This window comes from Gopherus flavomarginatus, chromosome 15, assembly GCF_025201925.1.
Source record: "Gopherus flavomarginatus isolate rGopFla2 chromosome 15, rGopFla2.mat.asm, whole genome shotgun sequence".
Lineage (NCBI taxonomy): Eukaryota > Metazoa > Chordata > Testudines > Testudinidae > Gopherus > Gopherus flavomarginatus.
Window position 1 is genome coordinate 26400969 of NC_066631.1, and position 27689 is coordinate 26428657.

The 27689-nt window shown below is 43.5% G+C and overlaps 1 protein-coding gene across 2 annotated transcripts; it reads left to right on the forward strand.

Moving 5' to 3' along the window:
- The first annotated feature begins 1482 nt into the window (after positions 1 to 1482).
- On the forward strand, positions 1483 to 26569 carry LOC127034742 (P2X purinoceptor 7-like). 2 transcript variants are annotated; one of them, XM_050923936.1, is made up of 13 exons: positions 1483 to 1619; positions 3875 to 4007; positions 4562 to 4633; positions 6172 to 6244; positions 8921 to 9017; positions 12388 to 12468; positions 13170 to 13299; positions 15427 to 15557; positions 20678 to 20771; positions 21881 to 21946; positions 22042 to 22155; positions 23369 to 23467; positions 24199 to 26569. In XM_050923936.1, the coding sequence occupies exons 1-13, from the start codon at positions 1495 to 1497 to the stop codon at positions 24688 to 24690; spliced, it is 1707 nt and encodes a 568-aa protein (XP_050779893.1). In that variant the 5' UTR covers positions 1483 to 1494; the 3' UTR covers positions 24691 to 26569. The 2 variants fall into 2 exon arrangements, with proteins under 2 accessions (XP_050779893.1, XP_050779894.1); XM_050923937.1 differs by having other exon boundaries at positions 24555 to 24665.
- Positions 26570 to 27689: the final 1120 nt, after the last annotated feature.

Genomic DNA, 27689 nt, shown 5'->3' on the forward strand with positions numbered 1-27689 from the left:
CAGTAGGAGCCGTGATCAGCTGGACCTGCGGACGGGGCAGGTAAACAGACCAGCCCGGCCCGGCCCGGCCCACCAGGGGCTTTCCCTACACAAGTGGCGTCCCAAGTTTGGGAAACACTGGCCTATGTTATACAGGAGGTCAGACTAGAAGATCACAGTGGTCCCTTCTGGGCTTGGAATCTATTAATAAGGCCGTACAACAAGCCAGTGACAAATTCTGGTTAGATAGCAGATCTTTCTTCTCCTTCCTATTCTCATGTCTCTACCCCATGCAATCTTCTGTCAGTGGGATCAGAAAGAAACAGAACAGATGAATTGTAGTGGCATTTGGAGATGGTGCTGTTGAGCAGAGACAGTGACATAGGCTGTGAGCTGCCCTGGGCAGTTCTGGGTGCTCTGGAGGCCGGAAGGAGAAACAGGTGAATAACACAGCTCACTTTCCCATCTGCTTTCTGTCAGGCCCAATGCATTCTTTAAGGCTTCCTAGCTTGGGCGAGGGTTAAGTGAGAGATTGTTGCTGGATTTTAACTCTGCTCCTGCTTCCATAGAAGTTTATTGAAAAACTCTACTGGCTTCAGGCTGTGGGACCAGGTTCCTAATGCACATTTTAAACTAATGAAGTCTGACCCTATGAGATGTCAAGTGAAATCAGCAGGACTTGAGGGCATTCACCAGCCCTCAAGAGCTGCTCTACAGCTCATGAGCCTTCAGTGGGTGTCTGGCACATCCTGATTTGTTCAGTAAGAATCAAGATTTCCAGTGATAAACTGGGTGAGGTAATATCTTTTATTGTACCAAATTCTTCTCTCTCTAACATCCTGGGACAAACATGGCTACAACAACTCCATGAACAAGATTTCCAGTGGACATTCAAAAAGATAAGAATTTGCCAACAGAAGGATCATGGCTGAGAATTTAGCAGAAAATTAGATCTTGGATCCCAGGACATTGATATGAATAGCCAGGCTATCTGGAGGACATCAAAGGAGTATTAATGCATCTGACACTTAAGTTTTTGCTTTTTAAAAATCCTAAATATTTAAAACGTTAAAGCATATTTGAAATGTCCAATCAAAAAGAATTCCAGAAATATTCCTCCTCTGAAAACTGTCTTTGTCTAACATAGTGGGGGTGGCTGTGGACCATTGTATTTTAGTCAACAAACAGTCCTAATTCATCCCTTGTGTAACTCATTTGATTTTAATGAAGATACAACAGGGATTAATGTGTCTCTTTGTATTTTGTTTGTCCATAGGTAAAGCAGATGGCACACTTTAACCCATTTTCTTGCTACTGATTAACAATAATGATCTTTCTTTAAAGAGCATAACATACTCAGTTTCTCTTATTCAGCTTCCATGCTAGTAATATAAACGATTTTCTTACTGTGCCTTTAAGTGGTGTGGCCTGCCTAAGGAAGTTGTGGGGGTGTAAGTAGACAGAATCAAGTGACTACAGTTCTCGAGAGCATAGATTCCAAAGGAGGTGATAACAATGGCTGCATTTTGCAGTTTGAAGAATTTTTGTGAATATGAAACTTCTAAAGTTGTCCGTTTTCAGAGCGTTTCCTATGGGAGTTTGAAATGGACCTTCCATATGGTTGTCTTCCTGTATGTTTGGTAAGTTAAAAGTGACTAGATGAGCAAATGTGATTCTTATGCGGGTGATTGAATGCTTAGGACTCAGCCTTCAACAAGTACAGAGAACTTTTTCACTCTGTGCTAGAGGACCAACGTAAATCAGTTGTTTAGCTGTGTTTTAAAGGCTGATGTGTATGGTAACAGGAGAGGTACTATAGAGTTGCTGTTTAGAACAGGGAGTTGGCTGCTTTAGGTGTGGTCCTGCATATTCCTCTCTCATCCTCTGAATGTAGTTTATTTTCCAACGGTGCTGTCTGGTTTCATTTGCACAGTCAGCAGAGTTACCTGAGATTTACCCTGATGTAACTGAAATCAGAACCTGGCCTTGAGAGTCCAGGCTAGATCTGCTATTCAAGTTGCACAAGGGGTCACCCAGGACATCAAATCCTTGAAACAGGGTTTTATGACTATTAAGTGCATAGGTCTGGATCATAAAGGGCAGATGTTTTCCTGTTTGCCTCAGACCTGGGTCTGCTTTCAGCAATAATGTTTGCTGACCAATGTCTTTAGTTATTCATAAAATATGTTTAATTATTACAGAAGGGTGCTTTTACACATTGAGCAGCTGATACCAATTTCACTGGCAATAAACTTGTAAGAAGTTCTATTGCCTAATTAAGGCACCATTTCCAAATTGTTGCTGAGAGATGTTTTCTCACACAACCAGACTGCAGCAGCAGGACTGTCCCAATTCACTCTTCTCAAGAGGGGAAAGACTGACTGTAGAAAACACCCCAGAGGCAGAAAAAAATAGTAGATTAGGAGAGATTTTAAAACTGACAATTGGTTTAGTCAGTCACTTCACACTTACACATTTTAGACAGTTTTTCACCCCTGAAATCTTTATTTTTAACCGAAATAGGGCTGACTCAGACAACTAAATCACAGACTTGTTTGTGAAAGGAAACCTTTTTTATATGACATTATTTAATGTGGAAAGTGTCTTTTGAACTTACACAAAACTTTTAGAAATGGTCAGTTTCATGAGTTTAATCCATCACATTTGCACACCTCATGCTGCAGTGCAGAAGCAGTGGATGGCAGTGACTCTTAAAAGTCAACTTTAAAAAAAATATTGTAAACAAACATATTTCCTTCTGTATGTTATTGATGAGCATTAGATTATTAACAGAGTGAAAATGTTCAGGCCTATGTTTTCCAAAATGGTTAGTGATTTTGGCTGTTTAACCTGGAACTCCTGAAAGGGCTTGATTTTCAAAGGGCAGAGGGATCAGCGCTTTCTAGAAGTCAGGCCCTTTAATGTTCTTTATTTAGGGACCCAAAATTGAGACATCCAAAATCATTAATCACTTTTTAAACTCTTGTTCTAGAATCCAGTTTAAGAGGTACTATTTATGCCCTTGGTTTACATTTTCCATTTCTCTCAGCTTGGACACTGAAAATACATCAAAGGTAAAAGTTTGAAAAGCACCTAAATGACTTAGGAGTCTGTCTCATTGAAAGTCAATGGAACTTAGACTCCAAAGTCACTTAGGCATTTTTTAAAGTGTTACCCTGAGACAATAGAGACACTTTCAGGTAGTTAGTGCTGCAGTATTTGGGTGCCAGAGGCTGCAGAGGTGGGGTGCGTGGCTATTTCTTTCTTTTCAAACAACTATTTAACTGGAGTGTGATAGCTTTATATTGGCCTTAGGTTTTATAAAAACTTGTTTTTACAGCATGCAAATATTAGGCCTAGTTTAAGTTGGTGGTGACCCTTTGAGAATAAAAGTAGCATATGGAAAGCCTGATTTTACTTTAAAGAGAAGCCTTTCAGATTGACCTTTTAACATGTGAAGATGATAGTAAGCAATTTGAAGAGACTTGTGGGCTGCGATTGGTACTGCTTTTAATGGGTCCCTTGTCATGTGCCCTTTGCGTGAGAGGGAATGCAAAGGGAGCTGTTTCAAGCCCCCTTGAAATTAGTGGGGAACTTTACCACTGATTTCAGTGGGGCCAGGATTTCACCCTAATAGTCCACCACTACACTATACAATGTCTCTTACATACATCAGTGCAATCCCATCAGAGTCAATGGGATTGTGGTGGTATCACTGAGGGAGATGTTGGCCTGACAAATGCATTCAATGCATGATAAGATCCCAAATTTCTTGGGCAATTTAATAACGGCTTTTAATTTACAGTACACATTTTCTAATAATGATGCCAAGAAATGACTGTCTTTTCAACCCATTTAAATGAGTTCATTTATGCTTTCCATTTTGTTTGGTTAGTTATGTGCTTGTCACCGACAAACGATATCAGAAAAAGGACTCTGTGATCAGCTCAGTTCATACTAAAGTGAAAGGAGTAGTTCAAACTGACTCAAGAATCTGGGACACGGCCGAATACACTATTCCCATGCAGGTGAGTCTCAGTTTAAGGTCAGCGCAGCATCCAACTTCCATTGATCCGTGCTGTTGCTCTGCTGGAATGCGTCTTTGTCCTGCTGCACAGTGATTTGAACATATCAACAAGAGATGCAGTTGTATTTGTGAGTGTGAATTAAGAAGGCTGTAAATTGGAAGCAGTAACATTTAAGCATGGAAAAAAAATTTTAAAATGTTCTTTTATGGGATTTTAAGAAACTTGATGTTTCTGCCACAAATAATTTTTAATTTTAGTAATAGAATATGTAGGAAAAAATTCAGTCCTGGTGTAATTCCACTGAAGTGAATAGAATTATTCTTGATTTACATTAGCATCATTGAGATCCAAATATGGATCCTCCACCAGTTTTACAGTGGACGAACTTTATTGAGTTTAATGGAGTTACTCCTGATTTATGCAGGTGTGAATGAGATTAGGACCAGGCCCATGTCTTTAGTGGTGTCCCTCTGGATTAACACGGGGTGACTGAGATCAGAATGTGGCATATAGTATTTTATTGAGACTTACTGTTTTCTTTTCTCTCTATACAGGGAATAGACTCTTTTTTCGTGATAACCAACATAATTATGACAGAAAATCAGTTTCAAAGTGTTTGCCCTGAGGTAACTGCATTTTGTAAGTGATTTCCCACCTGCATAACGTAGCATTCTGTGGCAGAAGTAATCCATAGCAGCTGCAAACCTTAATTAGTGGCTCATGACTGTGGCAATTTTGCACAAGTGAACATTGCTTTGTCTTCCTCTGCTTCTTTATTTCGTTCAGCAACATGCAACAACTAGTCTAGTTACACTCCTTTTTTCCCCTCTGCGCATTTGCTTTTCTCAGTGAATCAACTGGCATTGGCGTGATGTACCACACCAAAGACCCTGCAGCCAAACCTGCGTCTGGCTCACACTCTCCCCATACATTTGTTCCTCTTGTTCAACACATTTGGATTCACTGCTCGTATAAAGTGCAACTAGAAGGACCAGTGGAGTTAGAGAATTGTTGCCAGCTTTTCTGCAGTAATCTGCTGTGCTGTAATTCTAAGCTTGATCATGCTTGGGTCTTTTTCTTTTATTTCTGGTCAAAATTTGTAGCCAATTGCAGTTCTCCTATCCGTTCATTCATATAGTTATTAGAAGAGACCTGAGTTCGCAGCAATGAGTTGACTGTCATTGACTACAGCCCAGAGCGGGAGCGCGGAGCAGCTCTGGAGCAGTGAAGCTGCAGGTTTTTGCCTGGAGCTGGAGCGGAGCCGGAGCACAGTTCCAAAGCCCTGCATAAAACCCATATCAATCTACTCTTGATGAGTGTGAAACAGACAAAAGTAAATTCCATGCCACTGATAGACATAGCAATATCTTACAGTACATGTCCAAGCTTGTCAAAAGATTGTATTCTATTCTATCTGTACCCTAAATCACTGATGCCAAAGCATCAGCGTGATACCAGAGAGGGGGGAGAGAGAGAGAGAGAGAGAGAGAGATGGATGGATGATAAAAACCAGCCTATTTGCTATTTGTACATTGAGGGGGCTTTGATAAGGAGAACTCAGCAAACCTGTTTATGTTCTGCAGGTTTGTATGGAACAGGACCATGAATATTTTCTTGAATTCTTTTGTGGCTGCAACTTGAATCCCTCAGAAGCCTTTGGTTTATTCTGATAAGTCAGTTTTTAAAAATATTTTATATGTAAAGTAATTAAATTGGTTAATCAAAATTCTCCCTGCATTGCCAATAGGATTGCAGCTGAGGAAGTGGCATGGGTGTAACCAGAACTAAATTTGATGCATTGTCCCAGAAACTCAGGGCGCTTAGGAACAACTTCCTTGCATTTCCTATATCATTGGTGTGATTTTTTTTAAATCAGATTCACCGGACAAATAAATCCATGGGCTAACTCCAGTGAATCCAAGAGATTACACTTGAGATGAATTTGTCCCATTCAGTCTTTGCTTGTACTGACCTTCTCAAAAACTGAGGTCACATTAAGCACCACGCTGAGTGAATGGGTTACAGAAGAGGGCTGTACTTCCTCTGTTCTGCCTCTCACTCTGTGATTTCATCTTACTGTTTGCCATTTCTGTGCAGAACATTTTACAATCACAATAGAGAGGTAGATATTTATAATGGTCTTTTATATTGATGTCTTTTTCAGTACCCCATTGCCAAAGCTGTCTGCTCTTCAGATGCGAGCTGTGAAAAAGGACACATGAACCCCCAGAGTAATGGTACATGAATTCCACATTCAGATTTTAAAACTTGTAGCAGGTGGTGAAATGCAACTGTCTTTTAGTTAATAATTATTAGATGGTTAAAGAAATTATGAGATACCAGCCTTGGAGAATTTGCAACTATAGAGCCAAATTCTGCTCTGAGATATACCGGTGCAACACCCACTAGCAATTGTGTATGTAGATCTATCTGACTAGGGAGATGAACTTCCAAGCACAGTGGGTGGTGAGGAGGGAGGCATAAAGACAAGAGTGGGAGATGGAAACAAAAGGAGCAGCAAGGAGAATGATATGAAATTTGTATTCACTCACCAGGATTTTTTCTACTCTGTGGAGAATTTTAACAAAAAGGTGGGAATGGGCAGGGGGGTCACAGAGAGGGTGGAGGTGAGGGGGATGCAAATCAGATACCACAGTACATGTAGAGCCCACTCCTGCAGTGCTTTCTACAGGTGTAATTCACATTGCATGTAGAGTGACTGCAAGATTGTAACGATGCTGGTTCTGGTGGGGCACTTCTAAGAGTGTCAGTTCAGGACAAATTGCTTACAGCAGAGCAGTTACAGCCCAAAGCTGGAGTTCCTTCAAACCAAACCAAACAAACAGAGAGGACTTTGGTTTTACCCCACTGGCTAACCATAAGTCACAGAAGCAATTCCCTTAGCCAGTTTCCCAGTATCATCACCAGTACCACTCATTATGGAGATGAATGGTTATGAAAACCAATACCCCAGTAAAAGAAAAAGGTTCTCCTGATCCCAAAGGATTGAGCCCCAGACCCAGGTCTATATACAAATCAGATCTTACCCGCAAATCACGCTGTTGCCAGTCCTTTAGAATCTAAAATCTAAAGGTTTATTCATAAAAGGAAAAAGATATAGATGAGAGCTAGAATTGCTTAACTGGAATCTATTACATACAGTAATGGCAAAGTTCTTGGTTCAGGCTTGTAGCAGTGGTAGAACAAACTGCATGTTCAAATCAAGTCTCTGGAGTACATCCACAGCTGGGATGGGTCATGCAGTCCTTTGTTTAGAGCTTCAGTTTATAGCCAAGTTCCTCCAGAGGCAAGAAGCAGGATTGAAGACAAAATGGAGGAGTTTTCAGGGCCTTTTATATCCTCTGCCCTGTGGAAGATCACAGTAGCAAGATGGAGCCTGGAGTCACATGGGCAAACCACATGTCCATGCATGACTCAGTTCTTTACAGGTGGCAGCCATTGCTCACATGCTATCTTGAACATCCCCAGGAAGACCTGTTATGTGTATTGGAGTCTTCCAAAGTCTATTGTCAGTTAAGTGTTTCTTGATTGGGCACTTAACTTGCAAATTCCTTTCTTGAGAAGCTGACCAAACACTTTACTAAGGCTGCTTGGAACCAAAATACAAGTACATAAGCCAATATTTATAACTTCAACTACAAAAATGATACACATACAGCTAGCATAATCATAATCAGCAAATCATAACCTTTCCATAGACACCTCATATGACAACCTTTGTACAATATTTGCTGCAAATATGTAACAGTGGTTGCAACAATGATCTATACTGTTACACTTCATATTAATAATGTCACAAAGATCAAGCCCTATTTAAAGGCTTCGTTATCCTTCATACCCTCAGAAAGGTTAATTAGTTCTAAAAATTTATCCTACCTTCTAGGACACTGATAGCCAATAGGAGTTGTCTCTGAACAGCCTTCAAGGGGATTAGTGGGGGCAAAAGACATATCTGGCTTCAAGACTAATCTTGACAAGTTTTTGGTATGATGGGCCAGCCTAATTTTGGCAATTAATTGATCTTTGATTATTAGCAGGTAAATATGCCCAATGGTCTGTGATGGGATGTTATATGGGGTGGGATCTGAGTTACTACAGAGAATTCTTTCCTGAGTGTCTGGCCGGTGAGTCTTGCCCACATGCTCAGGGTTTAACTGATCGCCATATTTGGGGTCAGGAAGGAATTTTCCTCCAGGGCAGATTGGCAGAGGCCTTGGAGGTTTTTCGCCTTCCTCTGCAGCGTGGGGCATGGGTCACTTGCTGGAGGACTCTCTGCATCTTGAGGTCTTTAAACCATGGTTTGAGAACTTCAGTAACTCAGACATAGGTTAAGGGTTTGTTACAGGAGTGGGTGGGTGAGATTTTGTGGCCTGCGTTGTGCAGGAGGTCAGACTACATGATCATAATGGTCCCTTCTGACCTTAAAGTCTATGAGTCTCTGATGGCGTAATAGTTAGCCTGTGTTTCACTGGCTGAGTGATCTCACTCAGTATCCTGCTGACAGTGCTGTGGGGTGAAGTTCTGCACCTAGCAGAACATCCTTGCTCTAATTTGCTCATGTTGTTGAATTAAGCCCTAAAAACTCTTCAATATTGTTACTCAGGCACAACTATGGAGAAAATCCTTCACCCACATCCAATGTGCAATATTGACAGGGGCAAGGGGAGGAGTTAAGCATTGCACATGTGTCCTGGAAGCATGGATCTGATAACCCCTCCTACAGCTAGTTCAGCCCACAAAGAGCTGCGAAAATCATAACCTTGACTCTGAGTTTAAAGCCTCTGTCCTACCTGTATGTAGAGATCCACCAATACTTTGAGACTGTGTTATCCAAAGGACTGAGTCAAACTGTGTGTGTGAGCTCAATAAAAGCTAACTTTTCGTCTGTCCAGGAGTTCAGACAGGAAGATGTGTAAAGTATAATGCAACAATTAAAACCTGTGAAGTCTCTGCCTGGTGCCCTGTGGAATCAATGAAAGGTGCCCCAGTGTAAGTAAAAGTGTTCACATTTGTATGTAATCAATAAGGGCCGGATCCTGCAAGACAATAGGATCTGATGGTGCTCAGCAGCTGGCAGCGGGCCCTTGGTATCTTTGTAAAACATTTGTTTCCAACCCAACTTTTATTATTCTTAACTCTTGTTTTTATAAACTAAGTACCATCAATTTGCTAGTAGCGACTTCTCTTTCTCTCTGATCTTGTGGTGAAGTAATAAATCCAAGCTTGTGACATCACAGAATGTTGCCATGAGAATAATTCTAGATGTCGCAAATTTGTTATGGATTCACTACAGGCATTTTGATAATTAATAACAATGGCAAGGAAAAATGTGGCAATCCTGATAAGTCTCATGGGGAAACATCTGCTAATTCTGACAGTGGATCAGTCCAAGGGAAGTCGTGAAAGGCCTAGTGCTGGTAACATGTAAAACTAGATTCAACTAAGCTCTGTAAAATATTCTGTAGTAGACTATAAGACCTAGTAGCTCTCTTCCACATCTAATTTGTATGATCCCATGATTGTAAAGTGTTCTGTGATGTAAGGGTTCCACTTTAACATGTAGTTACTCATTTGTATCAGGCAAAAAATGTAAATATGGTTATAATAAAACATTTGATTTCATTCACATGTGCAATGCAAAAGTATTCTCCACCTGAAGCCCCAGGATATAATATTGCTTCGACCAAACCCTGATGTGTTGCAGCTTTTGAACTACGTCTCTTGTGCTAAACTAGGCCTTGCTGCTTAGAAAAGATATAGAGGGCAAATTCTCTGTTAGAGTAAATTGGTACAGCTCCTTTAACTGAAGTGGAGCCGTGCCATTTTACACTAGCCTTGTATTTAGACCATGATATGGTTTTGCTCTCTTCTCCCCTCACTACCACTGCATGTGGTTTGGTAGGCTTATCCACAGAGAATAGGCTAGTGTTTAATAGTCCATCTGCTGAACTAATGTGTCCACATGACAAAACCCAGCAGTCCAATTAATATTGATTTGCCTACTTGTTTGCAGTTCCAGCAAAGATACCAAGGACTAAATAGGCCAGGGAAACTAAACTCTCCTAAAATAAAACTAAACATATCCCATGGGGTAGGCCCTCCAGGTTGTGAGGGGAAGCTGCCAGTGCTGTCTTTGCTCCATTGATAGAGGATCCCACGACTGGCTTAACTCTACTCTCTTTGAAGTCAGTGGTAAAAGTCTCATTGGGGGCTGAGGCATGAGCCCTTTTGAAAATGCCACTTTAGGGCTCCAACCCTGCATGCTGCTGAGTACTCTCAATTGCTATTGGCTTCAATGGAATTCGAGGCTGGTTAACACCTTGCAAGGTCAAGTCCCAAATTCACATACAAAATCAAGAGATTTCTTGTGACGGTCATGCAGGGCAGCTTAATGAACACTCAAGTTGTTAAACCTCTTGGTTTTGTTCAGTGTAACTTCAGTGAATATTTAATATTTTCAAATGTTGCACTGCACAAGCTGGTATCTGAATGCAGCAGGAAAGAGATTTTGCCTTTATTTACCTTGCACAATTGGCAGAGTGCCCATATTGTTGTCCAATTTTCCTCTAATGTATCAGCGATTGGTCAGTGCCAGGAGACCAAAACCAATGAACCAATATTTGGAGACAGGGAGGCAAATCACAAGTATGAGAATTCTTTACAAAATCCACTGGCAAGAGTTCATGCCAGTTACTAAATGGATAATATGAGTGTTTCTCTGCAACTTGAATGAACAACTGAAACAACCTGTATGGAACTCTGTAGCCTGGTGCCTTAAATATTAACTTCTGGCAGAACAATGTTGGTTCTCAGCTATACCTGCAATTGACTTTTCTGTGCAAGTTCTGTGCATGATAAAGGGCACTTCCCTTTCCTTCCCTTTTGTGATGGTTGAAACTGAACAAAACTGTAACTTTTTGGCAAGAAGATTCCCTTTCCTCTGTTTTGGTTGGTCTCCAGCTCTGCAATGCCAGGCAAAGTGACCCGGATAAACCTACCTAAGGACAAATGTTTACAGCACCCTCATAAAAAAGGTCTGGAGAGATTCCCAGGTTTCTGTCCTGAAAACATAAGCAGTTTAAATTTTTTTGATTAATCTATTTTTAGTTTTTTTAAGTTCAACGTACATTATTCATTTCTTGACCATTATAAACTGAAGACTGGTTAGAAATTCTAATTGTTCAGATGATATCCCAAAATGTTTACGTTTGAGTTGCAGCCAACTCCTGCTTTTTCAATTTGCTTAGGAGAGATGCTGAAAGTCTGTAATTGACAGTGTGTGTCAGCTTGCTGAAGTATTTCCTGTCCTTGCAGGTCTTTGGCTCAGAGACTCTGCTGCTAGTACAATGATGTATTAAGGAGAATGCTCCGATGTACTGTTCTTTGGATGGGTTGCTGCTTCCGGGACTTTCTAGGTGCAAATCAAAGCTCTCCTGGCCCATTTTGAAAAGAGAATGGGAGAAGCCAGTATCTTGGCTGACATCCTGTCGCAATAAGTTATTTTTCAAAGCTAATTTTGTGCTGGTGCCAGGTTGACAATGCTGGAAGTTGAATTCCTCTCTTTTTCCACCAAACGGGGATGACCTGGGTAGTAGCAGAGCAAGCTTCCTTCACAAGGTCCAGCTGATGTGACTGAACTCTGACCTGGAGGGGCCACCTCCATGGAGGAGAATGTAGTTCAACATCTCATTTTTATAATCTGTGCCAACTGTGGTTTAAGTGTCTGTGACAAAGCCATCTGTCTACTGGGAACTGCAATGAACACACCAGCTAATTTCCCAGAAGCCACAGCCATCACATGATAACGTCAGTCTCTACTGATCAATGGCCAGATTTCAAATTAGCAGTCTCTTATTATTACACCTCTACCTCGATATAATGCTGTCCTCAGGAGCCAAAAAATCTTACCACATTATAAGTGAAACCGTGTTATATCGAACTTGATTTGATCCGCCGGAGCGTGCAGCCCCCACCCCGGATCGCTGCTTTACTGCGTTATATCCGATTCAAGTTATATTGGTATTATAATGGGGTAGAGGTGTATTTATCTGTATTACAATAGCATCTGGGGACCCCAGTCAGAATCAGGCCCCATTGTGTAGCTACTATACAAACAAGTGTAAAAGACAGTCCCTGCCCCCAGAGAACAAACAATTGAAGTTTATAAGTAAAACCAAGAAAGATATTTATTCGGTTCTCAACCTCCTGAGCCATCTCACTCATTATTCTCAGTATCATGTTCTCTTACTGACAATTTTCCAGGTAATAGCAAAATAGTGTAGCATTAATTGATGTATTTAACTAAAGGAAGATAGCTGGTTTAATAACTTTCGTTGTACTTGATTTGTTCCTCTTTTAGGCCTGCCATTCTGAAGAGTGCTGAAAACTTCACAGTACTAATAAAGAACAATATCCACTTCCCAAAATTTAATCACACTGCGTAAGTGCAAACATTCATCCATCTTCTCTTAAAGAGCGGTTCTACTCCAAAAATAAATGTGTAAATAAAGCACTTTCAGTCTGCAGCTTCTCTGTGTATTTAGGGCTGTATCTGCTATGCTGAGTGACAAAAATCAGGTTTGATTGCTCTTTATTCTTAACCTTGCAGGACCGAATACAGCTATAGGAGTAAGATTAACTCTGTTCCTTCTCATGCATTAGTAACAAAATTACTGAGTTCTAACTGGCTACACCAGGGTGAAACCACTGAAGGCATAGGATAATGTAAATGTCACAGAGGGAATAATTTGATCTGCGAAGCCTTTGTTACTGGTGATGATGCCCAAGAACTAAAGGACACAGTTTGGCTCTCAAACCCCACATGGAATTTGCAGAGCTGGTAGTTACTAAGTTTCCCTATATTCTACTAGCAAACTGAGCACATTTGATCATAGGTGCCGACTTCTACTGGCACCGGTGGGTGCTCGACTCCCTTCTGCCCCCTGTCCTGCCCTCTCCTATCCCCTATTCAAACTGCTTCCCCAAATCTCCAGCCCCAGAGCACCCATGGAGATGGCACCTATGCATTTGATACAGGTTCAAGGAGGAGCAATGAGCAGGGAACCCCTTAATAGCATTTGCAGATTTTTTTTAGGGAAGAGCTCACATTTATGTTTTCAAATAATTTGTGGTTCTTTGCAGAAGAAACTTTTCACCAAAATTGAATATTTCGTGCACATTCAACAAGATAACTGCACCAGGCTGCCCAATTTTCCAGCTGGGAGGTATTCTCCAAGCAATAGGAGAAAATTTTTCAGAGATGGCAATTCAGGTCAGTGGCATGACTTCTGCCTTCCATTCAGAACACCTCCATAGTATTTCTTTTTCATTTTAATTGTTAAATGTTGAAAACAATGGAATTGTTCCAGTTTTAAAGGCTGATCCTGGGAGGTACTGGGCACCCTCAACTCTGCAGAGTTTAATGATAATTGAGGGGGCGCAACATCTTCTAGGATTGGGCCCATATTGATTTAATACACGTTTTATTTCATTGTCAGTAGTTAAACAGTCTTCTCAGGCCAGTCAACTCTTTCACTCCTCAGGATTCTGTTAAGGGGCACCTTGACCCATGTATTCAGAGGAAAGATTCCCCACCACCACCCCAAATGTTAGGCTGGCACAAGAATTCTTCTGAAGACCTAGCTCTGTCTATACTGGGGCTTAGGTTGGGTTAATGACATCTCTCAGGAGTATGGATTTTTCACACCTCCGAGAGAGATAGCTATGGCGATGTAACTTTTCAGTGTAGACCAGCTTCGAGGGTCTGTCTTCGCTGCTGTGAGAGGTGTGACTGCAGCATAGACATAGAATACCTGTGCTAGCTTTGAACCACTTAGCCCAAGTAACACTAGTAGTGAAGTCCTGGCAGCACAGGGCTAGCCACTCAAGCACATACCCAGGCTCCCATTGTGTAGCCCGGGCTGCTGCAGCTTCACTGTCGTGGTTAGTCAAACTAGCGAGATCAAAGCTAGCTTGGGTGTAGCTACAGTCCCACCTCTCATTGCAGTTTGGATGTACCCTAAGGCCATGTCTACACTACAAACTTTTGCTGCTGCAAGTTATGTCGGCACACAGCCGGGGCAGTTAGTTTGCGCACATGCAAAAACCATTCTGTGCACGTTAAAAGCAAGTAGATAAATTAATGGAATAGAAGTTAACAAGAGGAAGGAACATTCATGTCTATTTTCACTAAACGTATAGCTACCATGCCGCTCACAGGTCAGTATACATGAAGCAGTGGTGGCCTTACATTCCCCTGGTGTGGAGTGGTAGGGGTAAGGATGCAGCCCCGGATGCCATGTGGAATGTTGACGGGGGTTTAGGGAGCTACTGTAATTCAGTTCTCCATGCACTGCAAAGGGAGGCGAGCCTGGGGGGTTTGACACTGTAGGTCAAGAGTCTGCAGCATCTGTGTTTGCTGCTGGAGAAGCCCCATTATTTCCTGGTGCATCTTCCTCTCCTTTTCCTGCTGGGACTCGGCCTTTCTCCCATCCACTCTTAATTAATCAATATTATTAATACAAAATCTATAGATCAGGCTACAGTTGTCACCAGAGCGGTCAATGTCAGGCTTTGTGGGACAGCTGCTGGAGGACTGTTAGGATCAGTTGACATAATTAACATAGTGTCTACACCAGTGCTGTATTGACCTCAGTACATCTACCATGGCTCAACGCCACTCTGGGAACTGGTGTTACTGCGTTGCCATAACGGGTCACTTACATGTTTGAGAGAGAAATTTAAGTGTAGACGTGCGCAACTCGGTCAATGCAAGGCACCTTACGTCGACCTAACTTTGTAGTGTAGACCAGGCTTCTGCCTCCCAACGCCTCTGTAAGATTGATAATTACAGATGGGTGAAATGGAAATACAGAAATATGAAGTGATTTGCTCAGAGCCAGAAACCGAACCCAGTTCTCCTGAGGTCCCGGTCTGCAGTACCTCAAAGCTGCAACATTCAGCTCTGAATCCCAGATCCCCTGCAAAATTAATGTGAGTTTGCATTTGGGATTTTAGTTTGAGCCCATCTTTATTTTAATTGAATGAAATGGCAATCAGAAAGCGGCAATGAAGTTGGAATTTTTGTTGGTAGGATGAGAAATTGTCCAAAAAATAAGAGATGCCTTAAGAATCTGAATTAATTCTAGCTTGTAGCTAGTTTGATCCACACAGTTAATTAAGTCACTTAGGAGGAAGTCTTTGCTAGAGGTAGAAATACGCCTTAAGTATAAGTGTATTTATAGGTGTGATCCTGCCACGGGGCCACATTGAAATCCCCTCTCATTTCAATGGGAGTTTGGTGCACAGAGCAATTTCAGAACCAGGCCTGGCACAGTCTTTGTGTGTGTGTGTGCGCTCCTGAATGTATTTAAAGTGTGTTTTCCCTTTCTGTGTCAAGGGTGGAATCATGGGCATTGAGATTAACTGGGACTGTAACCTGGACAAATGGTTCTACCGCTGCAGTCCAAAGTACAGTTTTCGTCGCCTTGATGACAAAACAACGCCTGAATACCCTGGTTACAACTTCAGGTAAAAGATATTTTTAATTTCATACATAGCAAAGCAGCGTATTGTCTGTATTGCTTGGGTGATATGGATGTGCAGGTGGAATCCGAGGGGTTTGTGGCTACAGTGCTGGAGCCCTGGCCGTTATTCTTGAATATGCCACAGGTTTCTGCTGTGATCTTTCTTTTTGATAATAGCCGATGTTGTACTGATGAACCTGACTTGCATGCACAGTTACTATAGTTGCTTGTGCATTATCAGTTGGACTCGTCACACACACAACTACTCATGCATGCAGCTGGTCATTTGTGCTTACATTTACCAAGGCTATGTGCACGGTTCTAGTGAATGCATGTGCAAGTTAAGATCCGAATCCTGCCAGCTGTTCCATGCAGATGGATCTTTGCTTGTGCATGGAGCTCCAGTGGGTTTGAATGGAGTTACCATAGTGCTTAGGAGCCCCAGCCATGGGCCAGCACCCCATTGTGCTGGGTGCTGTACAAACACCCAACAAAAAGAGCTTACAATCCAAGACAAAAGGCAACAGGTGGAAACTGCCAGACAGACAGACGGGGGACCACAAGGAAACCATGAGACAGTGCGGATCAGCATGGTGGGCAAGTGGTTTCAGTGTGATGGAATGCTAAGTGTCTTATAAAATTCAATCAGTAGATGGTACAGTGTGTAACATACCATACCTGAGCAGGTAACAGCCATACCTGGCAGTGCATTAAAATATCTTAAAGAGAATTCGTCTTGCGTATCGCCCTCCATGATGGGCCCTCTGTGGCCAGTGCAGATCTAGGACAGAAGCCGAGTAGCAGCTTTCCAACCTGTCATGTGCAAGGAAGACATGACATGACCTGAGTAAATGACACCAGCGCCCTAAGTGTTGTCAATATTTTTGTAGACATCACAGAAGGGTTTTGAAGGAGGACAGCAAGGTCGCTTTGTGAATGTTTATGTTTGTTATCAAATGAATGGGCAGTGTCAGAGCACCTAGGCATGAGGGCACTTTATAAAGAACATTATTTTAATATATAAAAACACAGATCTGTAGCGAGATCATTTTGCTACAGTTCAGCACGGTTAGCTCTGCTCAAGGGAAGCCCAGCCCTGGAGTTGTGGAAGTGTGGCCAATCAGGGCTTAAGAAACATAGAATGGCAGGTGTGTTTGGGGAAGTCTATGCATTGCCAGCTCATGTGATGACTGGCTAGTGCTACTGCTGTTCATCAGTTGCTTCCATGAGCATCGAGAATCCCCCACATCCCCCAGCACTTTCTCAAAGAATAAAAACAAAGGAAGAAGAGCATTTGTGTGCAGCAGTTTAACATCAACAATGTGTAATTTAAAATTACAAAGCAGGGCAGTGAGTCTGATTGGTTAGATCCTAATAGCAAATTGGCCCCACGAGTCTGACAAAGCTAGTTAAAACAAGAAGAAAAAGAAACCCTGCACAAAATCCACTTCTTTTTGGAGCATGCTGTTTTTTCCAAGCACATTTACAGTTTTGAAGGAAAAAGCTCCATTATTCTTCTGAGAATGACTCGACCTGGGATTAATCTTTTCCTGGTGATGGGGCTGAATTCTACTCTCAGTTACACTGATGTAAATCAGGAGTAATTCCACTGGAACTCCTCCAGATTTGCACTGGTGTAATAAGGGAGACCAGAGTCTGCCCCACAGGCACTCTTTTCCTGTGCACGTCAGGAGAGCTTTTTCTGTAAAGATCCTGCAAAACTATTGCACATGTGAGTAAGATTTACTTATATAGTGTAGCTGGATTGACTTCAGTATGACTACTCAGGTGAGTAAGGGTTGCAGGATTGGGCCCTGCCCTCAACTGATTGTGACTGAATCAAGCTAATTTTATATGTGGTAGAATGTTACATGGCAATGTGCAAAATAAAGGCTATTAAATACCTTGTGCATTCCTGGGTAGGCCTGGGGAGCAATAGGTCCTTGCAGGATGTCCAGGGAGCCTTTGTCACAGGAGAGTGAGGCTACATAAGGGTAATCTTAGGGAAATACATTTCAGGGACCTTTTTATCATCTGAGTGAGAATATAAGTTCTGGGAGTCAAGTTATTGTCCAAGGCCCTGACCATGCAGACTATTCTGTGTGGGTGAACATCAGTGCCTGCATGCAGCTCTGTTGACTTCAGCTGAGTTTCAAAGGGAATTTTGCCATAGATTTAAATGGTATCAGGATTAGGCTACAAATGCGAAGCACTATTTGAGGTGCAATGGGCCACTGCCCAGCTGGTCATCAATGACGCTCTTAATATATCAAATCAGAGCGCTAAGCTGCTGCAAAGGAGAAAGTTTCTGTGGCATCCTAAGCAATTGTAAAATGACTTCTCCTCCTGGGGATAGAAAACCAGTGTGTGGGGAATACTATCTGATCCTGAGTACAGAGGTAAAACCTGAAAATATAACATCACAGAGCTGCAGGCATCAACGCAGGCTCAGCCAAGTGCTGGCCAGCAAAACATGCCTCAGCTAGAGATCACAGAGACACTGAACGCAAGATAAGAATGTTTCATGTCTGTGCAGCCAGAAAAAGCAAACCCATTACACAGTGCGTTGCTGAGTGACTCATTCACTGCCTTAAGAACAGATCTCAGCAAAGGGGAAGTTAATGAACACAAGACATGGAATGCAGATTAAAAGCACATCAGAGTTCTGCAGAACTGAGATGGAAGGGGGCGGTGCTGCAGCAGGTGGGAGTGAGTGAAAGCTGGCTGATGGCTGATTTGCTGGTATCCAGGCGATGACAGAGACACTCATTGCCTGCCATGTACAGCTTTAGGAAACATTGTCTTTTTGGGTCCTACCCCAAATAGGAGCAGGTGCTCTCGACTCCCACTGACTGCAAGAAGTGGGCGGCACTCAGCACCTCTCAGGAACTCTCAGCACCTTGCAGGAGCGTGCCTAGCAGTTACAGGAAGTCCCAAGATTTCTGATGAGCCAAGTGTGGTGCTTAAATGCTCAGGAGCAGTGGGCCAAAGCCACTGGTCCTGCCTCAGTTTTTGTTCAGGTCTTAAACTTGCCCTGACAGCCATTTGCCTGACTAAGGACTGCGTAGAAACTGAGCCCAGGGGCCAGTTGCCTCCCTCTGAGGGAAGACCCATGGGAGGGGCTAAGGGAAGAAATTTGCACAGGATTCCTCCCATGAACAGACCACGGGGCCCACACATTGATTTGAGGGCATTAGCAGGAGGCCAGGGGCACTTGTGCGAAGACCCTTTGCCTCTGTGCCCACCTATCAGCCCTGTGCCCCCCTCACCCCAACTCTCTGGCACTGGGGCTCTAGTGGAGCCATGCTGACAAAGCTTCCATAGCCAGCAGCTGCCCGTGGGTCCTGCCTTTCAAGGGGGATCCCCCATGTAAAGCGGGAAGCAGGAATGATAGGAAGATAATACAGGCGGGGTGGGGTTGTACTATTTCTCTCTTGGGAACCCCTTCTGCCTCGGCTGGTTGGAGCCACAGGGTCCAGGGTGAAGGGGAAACAATGCTGCTCAGCCATCCTGCTGTGTCCTTGGCTGCATAGTCACTGCAGTGCAGCAGGAGCCACAGAGCAGAGTCTCCTGATTGGATACGTGCAAGGAATTGAGGGAAGCATTCTGCAGAGTTCAGCGACTCCCTGGCTTTGGTGCCAAATCCAGCCAGAGCCCCACCTCTGCAGTGAACCAACCGAGAGGCTTCTATGAGACTGGGCAGCAAACCATGGAGACAGCTCCTCTACCCCTCTTTTTGCTATCTGTTTTGGGTGCCAGTGAGTTTGCCTCCTTGGGTAGAATATGGTCAATGGAGAGCAGTTCCAAACTGGATTGTAGGGTCGTTCAGTGGTTCTGGCAGATGTGGCTCCGGATACTGATGAGGGGCAAGTTAATTGAAACCCGTGAAGGAGGGAAATCTGTATTTCCCTCGATGCTTTCATGCCATCTGTGAGATGAACAATTAGACAGCAGAGGACTGAATGGATGGCCTGGCATTTGGGTCCATTTCCCATTGAGCACCAGCTGCTTTTACCAGAGATTTTGATTACTACACAGGAGACTAACCACTAAATAAAATCAGCATCCGCAGTGACAGTGAGACCTTGAATTACTTTCTCTCCACAGAGCTGACACCTGTTTACCCCACTAAAAAAATTACCGTCGGAATTACTAGGCTAAATGAATCCAAAGAGAACACACATTACAAAATACTGGAGTAAACCGATCAAGAACAGGACAGGGCTTTCAGCAAGAGCCTGGAGCACTGACATGAGTGATATGAATGTTAGTATTGGAGCTAAGATTGTAATGTCATTGAACATTTATCAGGAAGTCTCTCAGTTTGGGTTGTTTTTTTTTTTAATAACTCTGCCTGATCTGCCAACTTTTCAGCATCAGGTGGGAGCGTTGCCTTTGTTCTGTGTTCACAGTGTCCCTGTTTGCTGATCCTTATGCTGGTGTTATCAGTGGAATTTCTCATGGTAATTGACTCTGAGGAGGAGGAGAAGGAGCGTTATGTAATGGGTAGAATAAGGGGCTGGGTTTCAGGAGTTGTGGGGTCAATTTTCTCACTTCTGCAACTGGGGTGGTGTGTGTGACCCTGTCTCAGGCAGCGACATGAGTTATAAAGCTGCCCTTTATCCCTGAAGCTAATACTCTCATAGACGCTTTGAAACAGAGCAGCAGAAAGTGACTATAAAAACCAGTGGAAGAAAGGGACCCCAAGATCTCAGAGTAGGTGCAGATAACACAGCAGTAAAAGCACTGGTGCCTGGGAGACACTTGTGTTCCCACCATTGCCAGCTGCCAAAATCTGCTTTTCCTGTAGGTGACTGCCTCTCTAGAGCCATTAAAAGTAACCATTTGATTCAGGACAGCAGATCCCTTCCTGGGCATTGCTCTGATTTTTCTAAGCTTCTGTGATGGGAGCTGGGTGAAATGCTGTTCATCAAAGTGATCTACAATCTGTGGCAGCACTCATGGGTCCTGGGAGAGGAAGAGCTTTGACTTCTTGGCTGAGGGTACAATACTAAACAGGCAGGAAGGGGAGGAGGAGGTAGAAACAAAACCCCATTTTATTCTCTAGCCCAGAGGCACTGAATTCCCCGACATGATGCATGGATCCTTGTTTGGTTTTGACAGATTTGCAAAGTACTACAAACGGCCCAATGGGCAGGAGGAACGGACGCTGATCAAAGCCTATGGGATACGATTTGATATCCTTGTCTTCGGCACAGTAAGTGCAACCCTGTTTTCTCATCACCTCTGCAAACCTGTCTGCTTCCAAAAAGAAATGAGAATTTCTGGCCCTTTGGCAAAAATAACTCCACTAATAACAACAGTGTAACCCTTCCAGGAGGCAGCACTGCCTAGTGATTACAGCATGGACCTGGTTACAATCTTCGTCCTGATGGTGATTTTCTGTGTGACCTTGGACAAGTCTCTTCTGCTCTTTGTGGCTCAGTTCCCCCATCTGTAAAATGGAGGTCGTGCTTGGTGCCTACGGCAGGGTGGGGCTTGTGACACTCGCTGTTCGTAACATGCACTGAGGTCACTGGAGGGGAGGTGCTATAGAAGGCCATGGTATCATGGTTATGTACTGTCCCTGGTAGACAGTGTTTGACATCTACAAAGCACTACAGAAATGAAGGACCTGATTTTGCCAGTGGGGTCCCCGTGAGAGGGGAGGATTCTGGGCACTTTGCAGGATTGAGTCCTATCAAATTAATCTTCAAACGAATGGCAGGACTTGGCCTTCCCATGCTGTGGGATCAGAGACCAAGGGTTGGTCCCTCATTCCTGGGCTGGCAGGTAGCACTCACAGCTCTGAGGATGAGGGAGGAAGGGGATAATGCCCTGGGGCCCTTGTTAGGGTGGAACGACTACCCTGAAGGGAGCGCTGCTTCTTTCCTACTGTTGGAGGCAGAGGGGAAGGAGGCTCCTGCTGAAGGGGGAGAATAGGTGAAGTGGGAGCCTTTGTGTCATTGCTTAATATTGTACAGATGAGGACTTGCTCCCTGTCTCTGGTTCCCCTTCCAGCTGGGAAGGGGACCTTGGGGAAAGCAACTGTCTCTGATTGGAAGAAGACAAGAGATCCTTCCAGCAGGAGATAGCACAGCTAAAAGGGAACCCTTAGTTCCCAGCTGGATGCAGCAAAACTACCCTTTAATTTAAACACGTTCCACCTAGTTAGGTGCTTGAAGTCGGATCATGTCAGAAGAGCTAGAAATCTTGCACATGACAGCAATTTGGCTGGGCCTGATCATGCAGCAATTGTTGCCGTTCTTCTGCAAATGGAAGGAAATTATCTGAATTCTCAAATGACTCTCTTCTGTTTTGCCTAAGGCTGGACGGTTTAACATCTTTGAGCTGCTGGTGTACATCGGGTCTGTGCTGTCCTACTTTGGCTTGGTAAGAGATTTATTTCCTGTACTGATGGAGCTGCTTCGGGAGACGCAGTCTCATTAAGAAAATGGAATCACTGCTCACTTTTGTTTTGCATGCAGGCTCAGTTCGTTATTGATTTTCTTATTACTTCATACACTTATCCCTGCTGCAAAGCATCCATCAAGGAATATTACTTCAGGAAGAAGTGCGAGTCTGCTCTGGGGCCAAAATGGGTAAGGGATGCAATTAGCTGCTTAAGTAGTAGGAAAATCCAGTGTATCGGGGCCTTCATTGTGTCCTTCATCAGATCTCTGTGGATTTGTTCCCAATACCCCGCTGGTCTGAGTTCTCCTGCCCCCAGTGCGCACCTTGCAGGAATGGGTTGCATGCTGGGGAGTGTTGTGAGTGCAGGAGCGGATCTTAGCACTGCAGGACTCCTTGCAGCTACACAGAAAAGTGGCCAGTGGGTCCCTATAGTTATGGGTCCACACTTCCGCCCCCAGCCAGCCATTGCCCAAAATCCTTCAGGCACGGGCTCTCTGGGAAACCCCACAGAGCTGTACTCTGCAGTGCATGGAAGCTGTGGACCCAAGGCCTGAGCCCCCTGAATGCTGCTGCTCTGCACAGGTCTGCTACAGCCAGGATCTTTGACAGCTGCAGGGGGTGACAGCTGCAGGAGGCAGGTTTCACCCTTTAGAGAGCAGTGGAAAGATGCTGTAGAGAAGTGGTTCTCAACCTATTTACCATTGTGGGCCGCATATGCAGCTCTCTATGTGTTATGTGGGCCACATGCACACAATATATATGCACTACCTGTATGGGCCTGAGGATGTCACATGGGCCGCAGCTGTATAACGACTGGGTCACGGGTTGAGAACCACTGCTGTAGAGAGAGGCATTCCTCAGAGCTTCTCCCCCCTGTAACGTTCAGGGTATTTGCATGAAAATAGTTTTGTTTCTCTCAAGTCCATCAGCTCCAGTCCACATTCAGCTCCAGCATCTCTTCTCTAGAAATTCATGTGGCACACATCACTGTGCCATCCTGAACAGCTAAGCTTCTAGGCTGGGATTTCAAAGGAGTCCAAGGGAGTTAGGTGCCCAAATCTCAGCTCAAAATCTTACCTCTAAAGCCTTGTACAATCCGTCTCCCACCTACAGCTCCAACCTCCTCTCTTCCTGCTCCCTGGGCTCCACTCAAGGCTAACACCTGACTGTTCTCTTTGTCTCCCTCACCTGCTCCCCATGCCCAGCCTTCCTCCATGCTGCCCCTTATGTCAGGAACAGCCTCCCAATGAACATGCACCTTCAGAGAGATTTTTATCTGAATAAGGAATGCAAGATCTGGACCTTGAGGACCCTAGTTACGGGCCAGATCAATACAGTATAAATCCTGAGTATTCTAAATAAATACTCCAGCTGAGGATGCTAATGTCTTTTGTTGCACAGACCCTGATGTACGTGTCATATGTTGATGACCCGCACATTATTCTGGTAGACAAACCGTTGAGCACAAGTCTGCAGAACGTTAAAGGCGAGATTGTTCAGGTAAGTTCAAGCATTTACTGTTATGACTTTTTGTGGATTTATTTCCTGAGTGACTTGAGTTTTTTCTTCATAAGTTTCTAGCTAGGTTTTGGAAGGGCCACACTTGTGATCCTGGGAAATGCCTGAAGTTGACTGTGTTGGGAACTCGAGACTGTTTTTTCTAGAGTAAAACTAAAATATCTTATTACCTCCCAGTGAGTGTCCTTAGACCTGTGTAAAACAACTTGGGGTACATCTACATTGCAATAACAAACCCATAGCACAGAATCTCAAAGCCTGGGTCAATTGTCTCAGGCTTGTGGGGATAAAAATAGCAGTGTTGACTCCTGTCACCCACCGTGTCTCTCTAATATCTTGGGACTGATACAGCTACAACTACACTGCGTAGAATCCTGTAACTAATACAGTCGATCACTGAGTATAAACTTACAAAACAGATTTAAAAGAATATTCTGATCCTGTCCCATATAGAGTGGGAATGAACAAAGAGCTCCCTGGATTCATTAGGATTCAAAGCCAATGACCATTTGTTTTCTTGATCTGCCTCTTTACTGTTGTATTATACTGTCCTACTGCATTAGACGTGAAGCTTGAGCAGTTAGAATCAAATCTGGGAATGCCGAGAGATTCTCTAATGACAGATAAGTGCAGATGTAGACACAGAGCAAAGTAAATGCTACATTTTCTCGTTTTCACTCTGACTCCTCTGATTATGTGTTTGGGAATTTTAGTTGCCAGGAGACACTGGGGCTTTTACTGACACAACCAAGCTCGCAGCACAGTGTTCCAACCGGGTCCCTGTCTTAGCAAAAGCCCATGAGATGCAACCCCTTAAAAGCGAAGGGCAAACGTCTCCATCCCACGACCGCCCTTCTTGGTGCTGCTGTGGGAAATGCCACCAAACACAGTCTTTCCGGGAGCAGCTCTGCTGCCGAAGAAAAGAAGGGTCATGCATTACAACCTCGGCTTTGTTTGAGCAGCTCGTTCTTTCCAGATCAGCACTGGAGTTTATCCTGCTTTACAAAGAGCCCTTGTTGGACTTGAATACTGACACCCTCAATAACGAGCTTCGTCACTGTGCTTACAGACAGTATATTCACTGGCGTTTTGGCTCTGCTGAGGTGGAGAGCAGTGCCCTGATACCAAGTTGCTGCAGGTGGAAGATCAGAGAAACTTATCCCAGTGAGGATGGCAAGTATGCTGGTTTAAAGAGGAAGAATTAACCTTTATTAAGCCTCTATTATATAGCTCCAGAACAACAATGCAGCTTATTTCTCACAGTTAAACCCCCTTAATTTATCTTCGGAGACATTTTTAAAAAGAAAAGCATGTGATTTCTCAGAATCTGCTGCCGTATGACTGAATTCCGTATTCTGTGTTATTAATGAGGCAGTATTAGCTAATGATTAGTGCAGGAGGCTGGGAGTCAGGAGTCTTGGGTTCTGTTCCTCACTCCACCGCTGACACTCTCCGTGACCTCGGACAGGGCACATAGCCCATAGCTTTAAAATCTTGCCCCAATTTTTGCATGCCCAGTATTGGACACCTTGGCCCTGATGTTCAGAGGTGCTGAGTACTCAACATTCCAGCTGAAAACTAGACTGCACCAACAGCTACCTCAAGGTGAGAACCCAAACATTCAAGGAACCAAAAGTAGAGGACATTTGAAAATTTGACCCGTAACTTCTTAGTGTCTCAGTTTCTCCATCTGTCAAATAGGGATAATACCTACCTACCTTAGTAAAAGGGCTTTTGAGCCTTGGATGAAAGATGCTTTAGAACTGCAGAGTATTATTGTTTGCTCAGGCTCGGTCCTGCAAATCATTATTCATGTGTGTTGTCTGTAGTCACACAAGCAGTCCTAAGGTCCAGAGAATGGGCCTGCAGGATTGAGCCCCTTGAGGGTGTATTTCATAGACAGAGTCCTGCACAAACTGTGTGGCATTTCAGATTCTTTCAGCTTTATGGTTGATCAAATCTGTTACCAGAGGAAACCAGCTCACTTTGGGTGACGTTAGTAACACAGGAAAAGCATTTTTAACCATACAGTTATGATGTAGATAGTATCAGAGGGGTAGCCATGTTAGTCTGGATCTGTAAAAGCAACAAACCTCTCTGATTGAACTAACCTCATTATCTCTAGCTTGCTTGCATATATATACCTGCCCCTGGAGATTTCCACTCCATGCATCTGATGAAGTGGGTATTCACCCACGAAAGCTCATGCTCCAAAACGTCTGTTAGTCTATAACGTGCCACAGGATTCTTTGCTGTTTATGTAGATAGTGCCCTTTTAAGCATAAACTCAGGAATTGAAATGGACAACATTTTTACTGCCTTTCTACCTTATTTTCAGAAGCCTTGGATCAAATTCTGTTGACATTTACTCTGGTGCTAATTCATGATGTCATTATGGTGGTATCTGTGTAACTGAGAGCAGACTTTAGCCTCATGTTTGCTATAAGTTCATGTGGGGCCACATACCGTTCAGGATGCTCACTTAGCTTCCCAGTGAGTTGCATAGCAGTATGCAGTCTCAGGGCAGTATATGTGGCCCCGAGCCTGCAAATAAATGATGGATTAACTTGTGCATTGATTCCTATTTTTTCTTGTGCTTTGACTCAATCTGACTAGTTATTTTTGCAGCAATGCGGCAAGGTGGATATTAATTAGTGTATACTGGGCCAATTTTAGCTCTGCATTATTGTAAATCTGCGCAACTCCATAGTTTATGTTTTTAATTTTGTACATATTTTTAAAACTGGTGTCTGGAAAAATATTCCAGCTCTAGTTGCATTTCCAATGGTAGTATGTATTAATGGCACTGACATTCATGTGACAGCATCTCATTGCAGCTATGGATTGGGATTGTGTTATTTGTGTAATGTTGGCACTGATACATTCCTGTACTAATATATATTGGTTAGCACACTTCCTTTGCTTTTGGAAATACTGATGTCGGAACATGGAATGTTTGTTTAGGACTGTCTTTTTAAGGACCTGTTAAATACATTCTTCTGCTCATTCTGCAACCCTTGTTATCTTGCCGTTAGTTTTGACTGAGTTTTTCCATTAATAAATACAGTGTTTAATCAATCCATAGTGGAAGACTCTCCTTTAGTGATTTTTGCAGTAGCATGTACATTAAATCCCCAGCCAATCCCCTTCCCCTCGCTAATGCTTTGTTGGACTATTATGAAAATCATTATTATTGCTACCCATATTTCGAAAACCCCATCGCGATAGTATCTGGGCAGCCAAGAGTCAGCAGGAATGTGAGCTCTTTGTTGCTGACCTTAGTAAATCGTGGCCACTTTTAAAGCTCGTAGAATCAGAGATTAGGGTTGGAAGAGACCTCAGGAGGTCATCTAGTCGTCATAGCTTGTTATCACACGGCAGTTCAATTGTTTGGAACATCTGATCAATTTTGTAGGAGAGGAAAAAATACAGTAAAGGATTTGATCTAAGGGAAGAGATAAATGGTGAGCCTAAGACATCTAGGACCCACTGTAAATGGGAGCGGAATTGGGGCCTTGCTAGATATATGTAACTGCTAGGCCAGATTCTGCTCTCACTTTCCTCCCAGTAACCCTCTGACTTCGGTGTGCTGGCACAGGGTAATGGTAGGGAGAATCTGACCTAGTGTGGGGCGGGGTGGGTGTGGGTGTGGGTGTATACACACACCAGAAGCCGTTATGTCTTGACTGTTTAAAACTCAGTCAGCAGCAGTTGAAAGCTGAAGACGCCACTCCATTAATCTTCTGGCCTGATTTTCTACAGTCACCTCCTCCCCCACTTACTCTTTCAACCTTTGATACTGCCCTGGTCATCTGACCCTAGTGTGTAGTGGGGTCCCCTTTGCCTTCATTACGAGCTTCCCTTTTGCATCTATTTCCATGGTCCTGGTTGCTAAACACCTCAGGGGCTTCTAGTTGAGTCTTTTCTTGGAGTGGGAGGTGGCTATAACATGATGCAAATTCCTCAGAAAAATTAGCTGCACTAAAACACTGGTAGTACTCCCACCATCTGCCTAGCACAAGGGGAGGGCTAGTCCTGATTGAGATCTTTGGGTTAAATAATAATAATAATTAGAAATTAAGGTCATATCCACCATATTGTCGAGGGTAGGCTCTATGGATGACAGGTCGATGATATCAAAGTCATCGCACAAGTGAAACCCAATTCAACGGAAAAGGAAATGATTTTTGTTCATAGGGATGAG

Bases quoted from the DNA above. Each gene is read 5' to 3' on its own strand.
- LOC127034742 (XM_050923936.1), top strand. From the start codon at position 1,495: ATGGCTGCATTTTGCAGTTTGAAGAATTTTTGTGAATATGAAACTTCT. The intron at 21,947-22,041 runs GTAAGAGATTTA...TTTTGCATGCAG, and splicing joins TGCTGTCCTACTTTGGCTTG to GCTCAGTTCGTTATTGATTT. The intron at 23,468-24,198 runs GTAAGTTCAAGC...TGGGAATTTTAG, and splicing joins TTAAAGGCGAGATTGTTCAG to TTGCCAGGAGACACTGGGGC.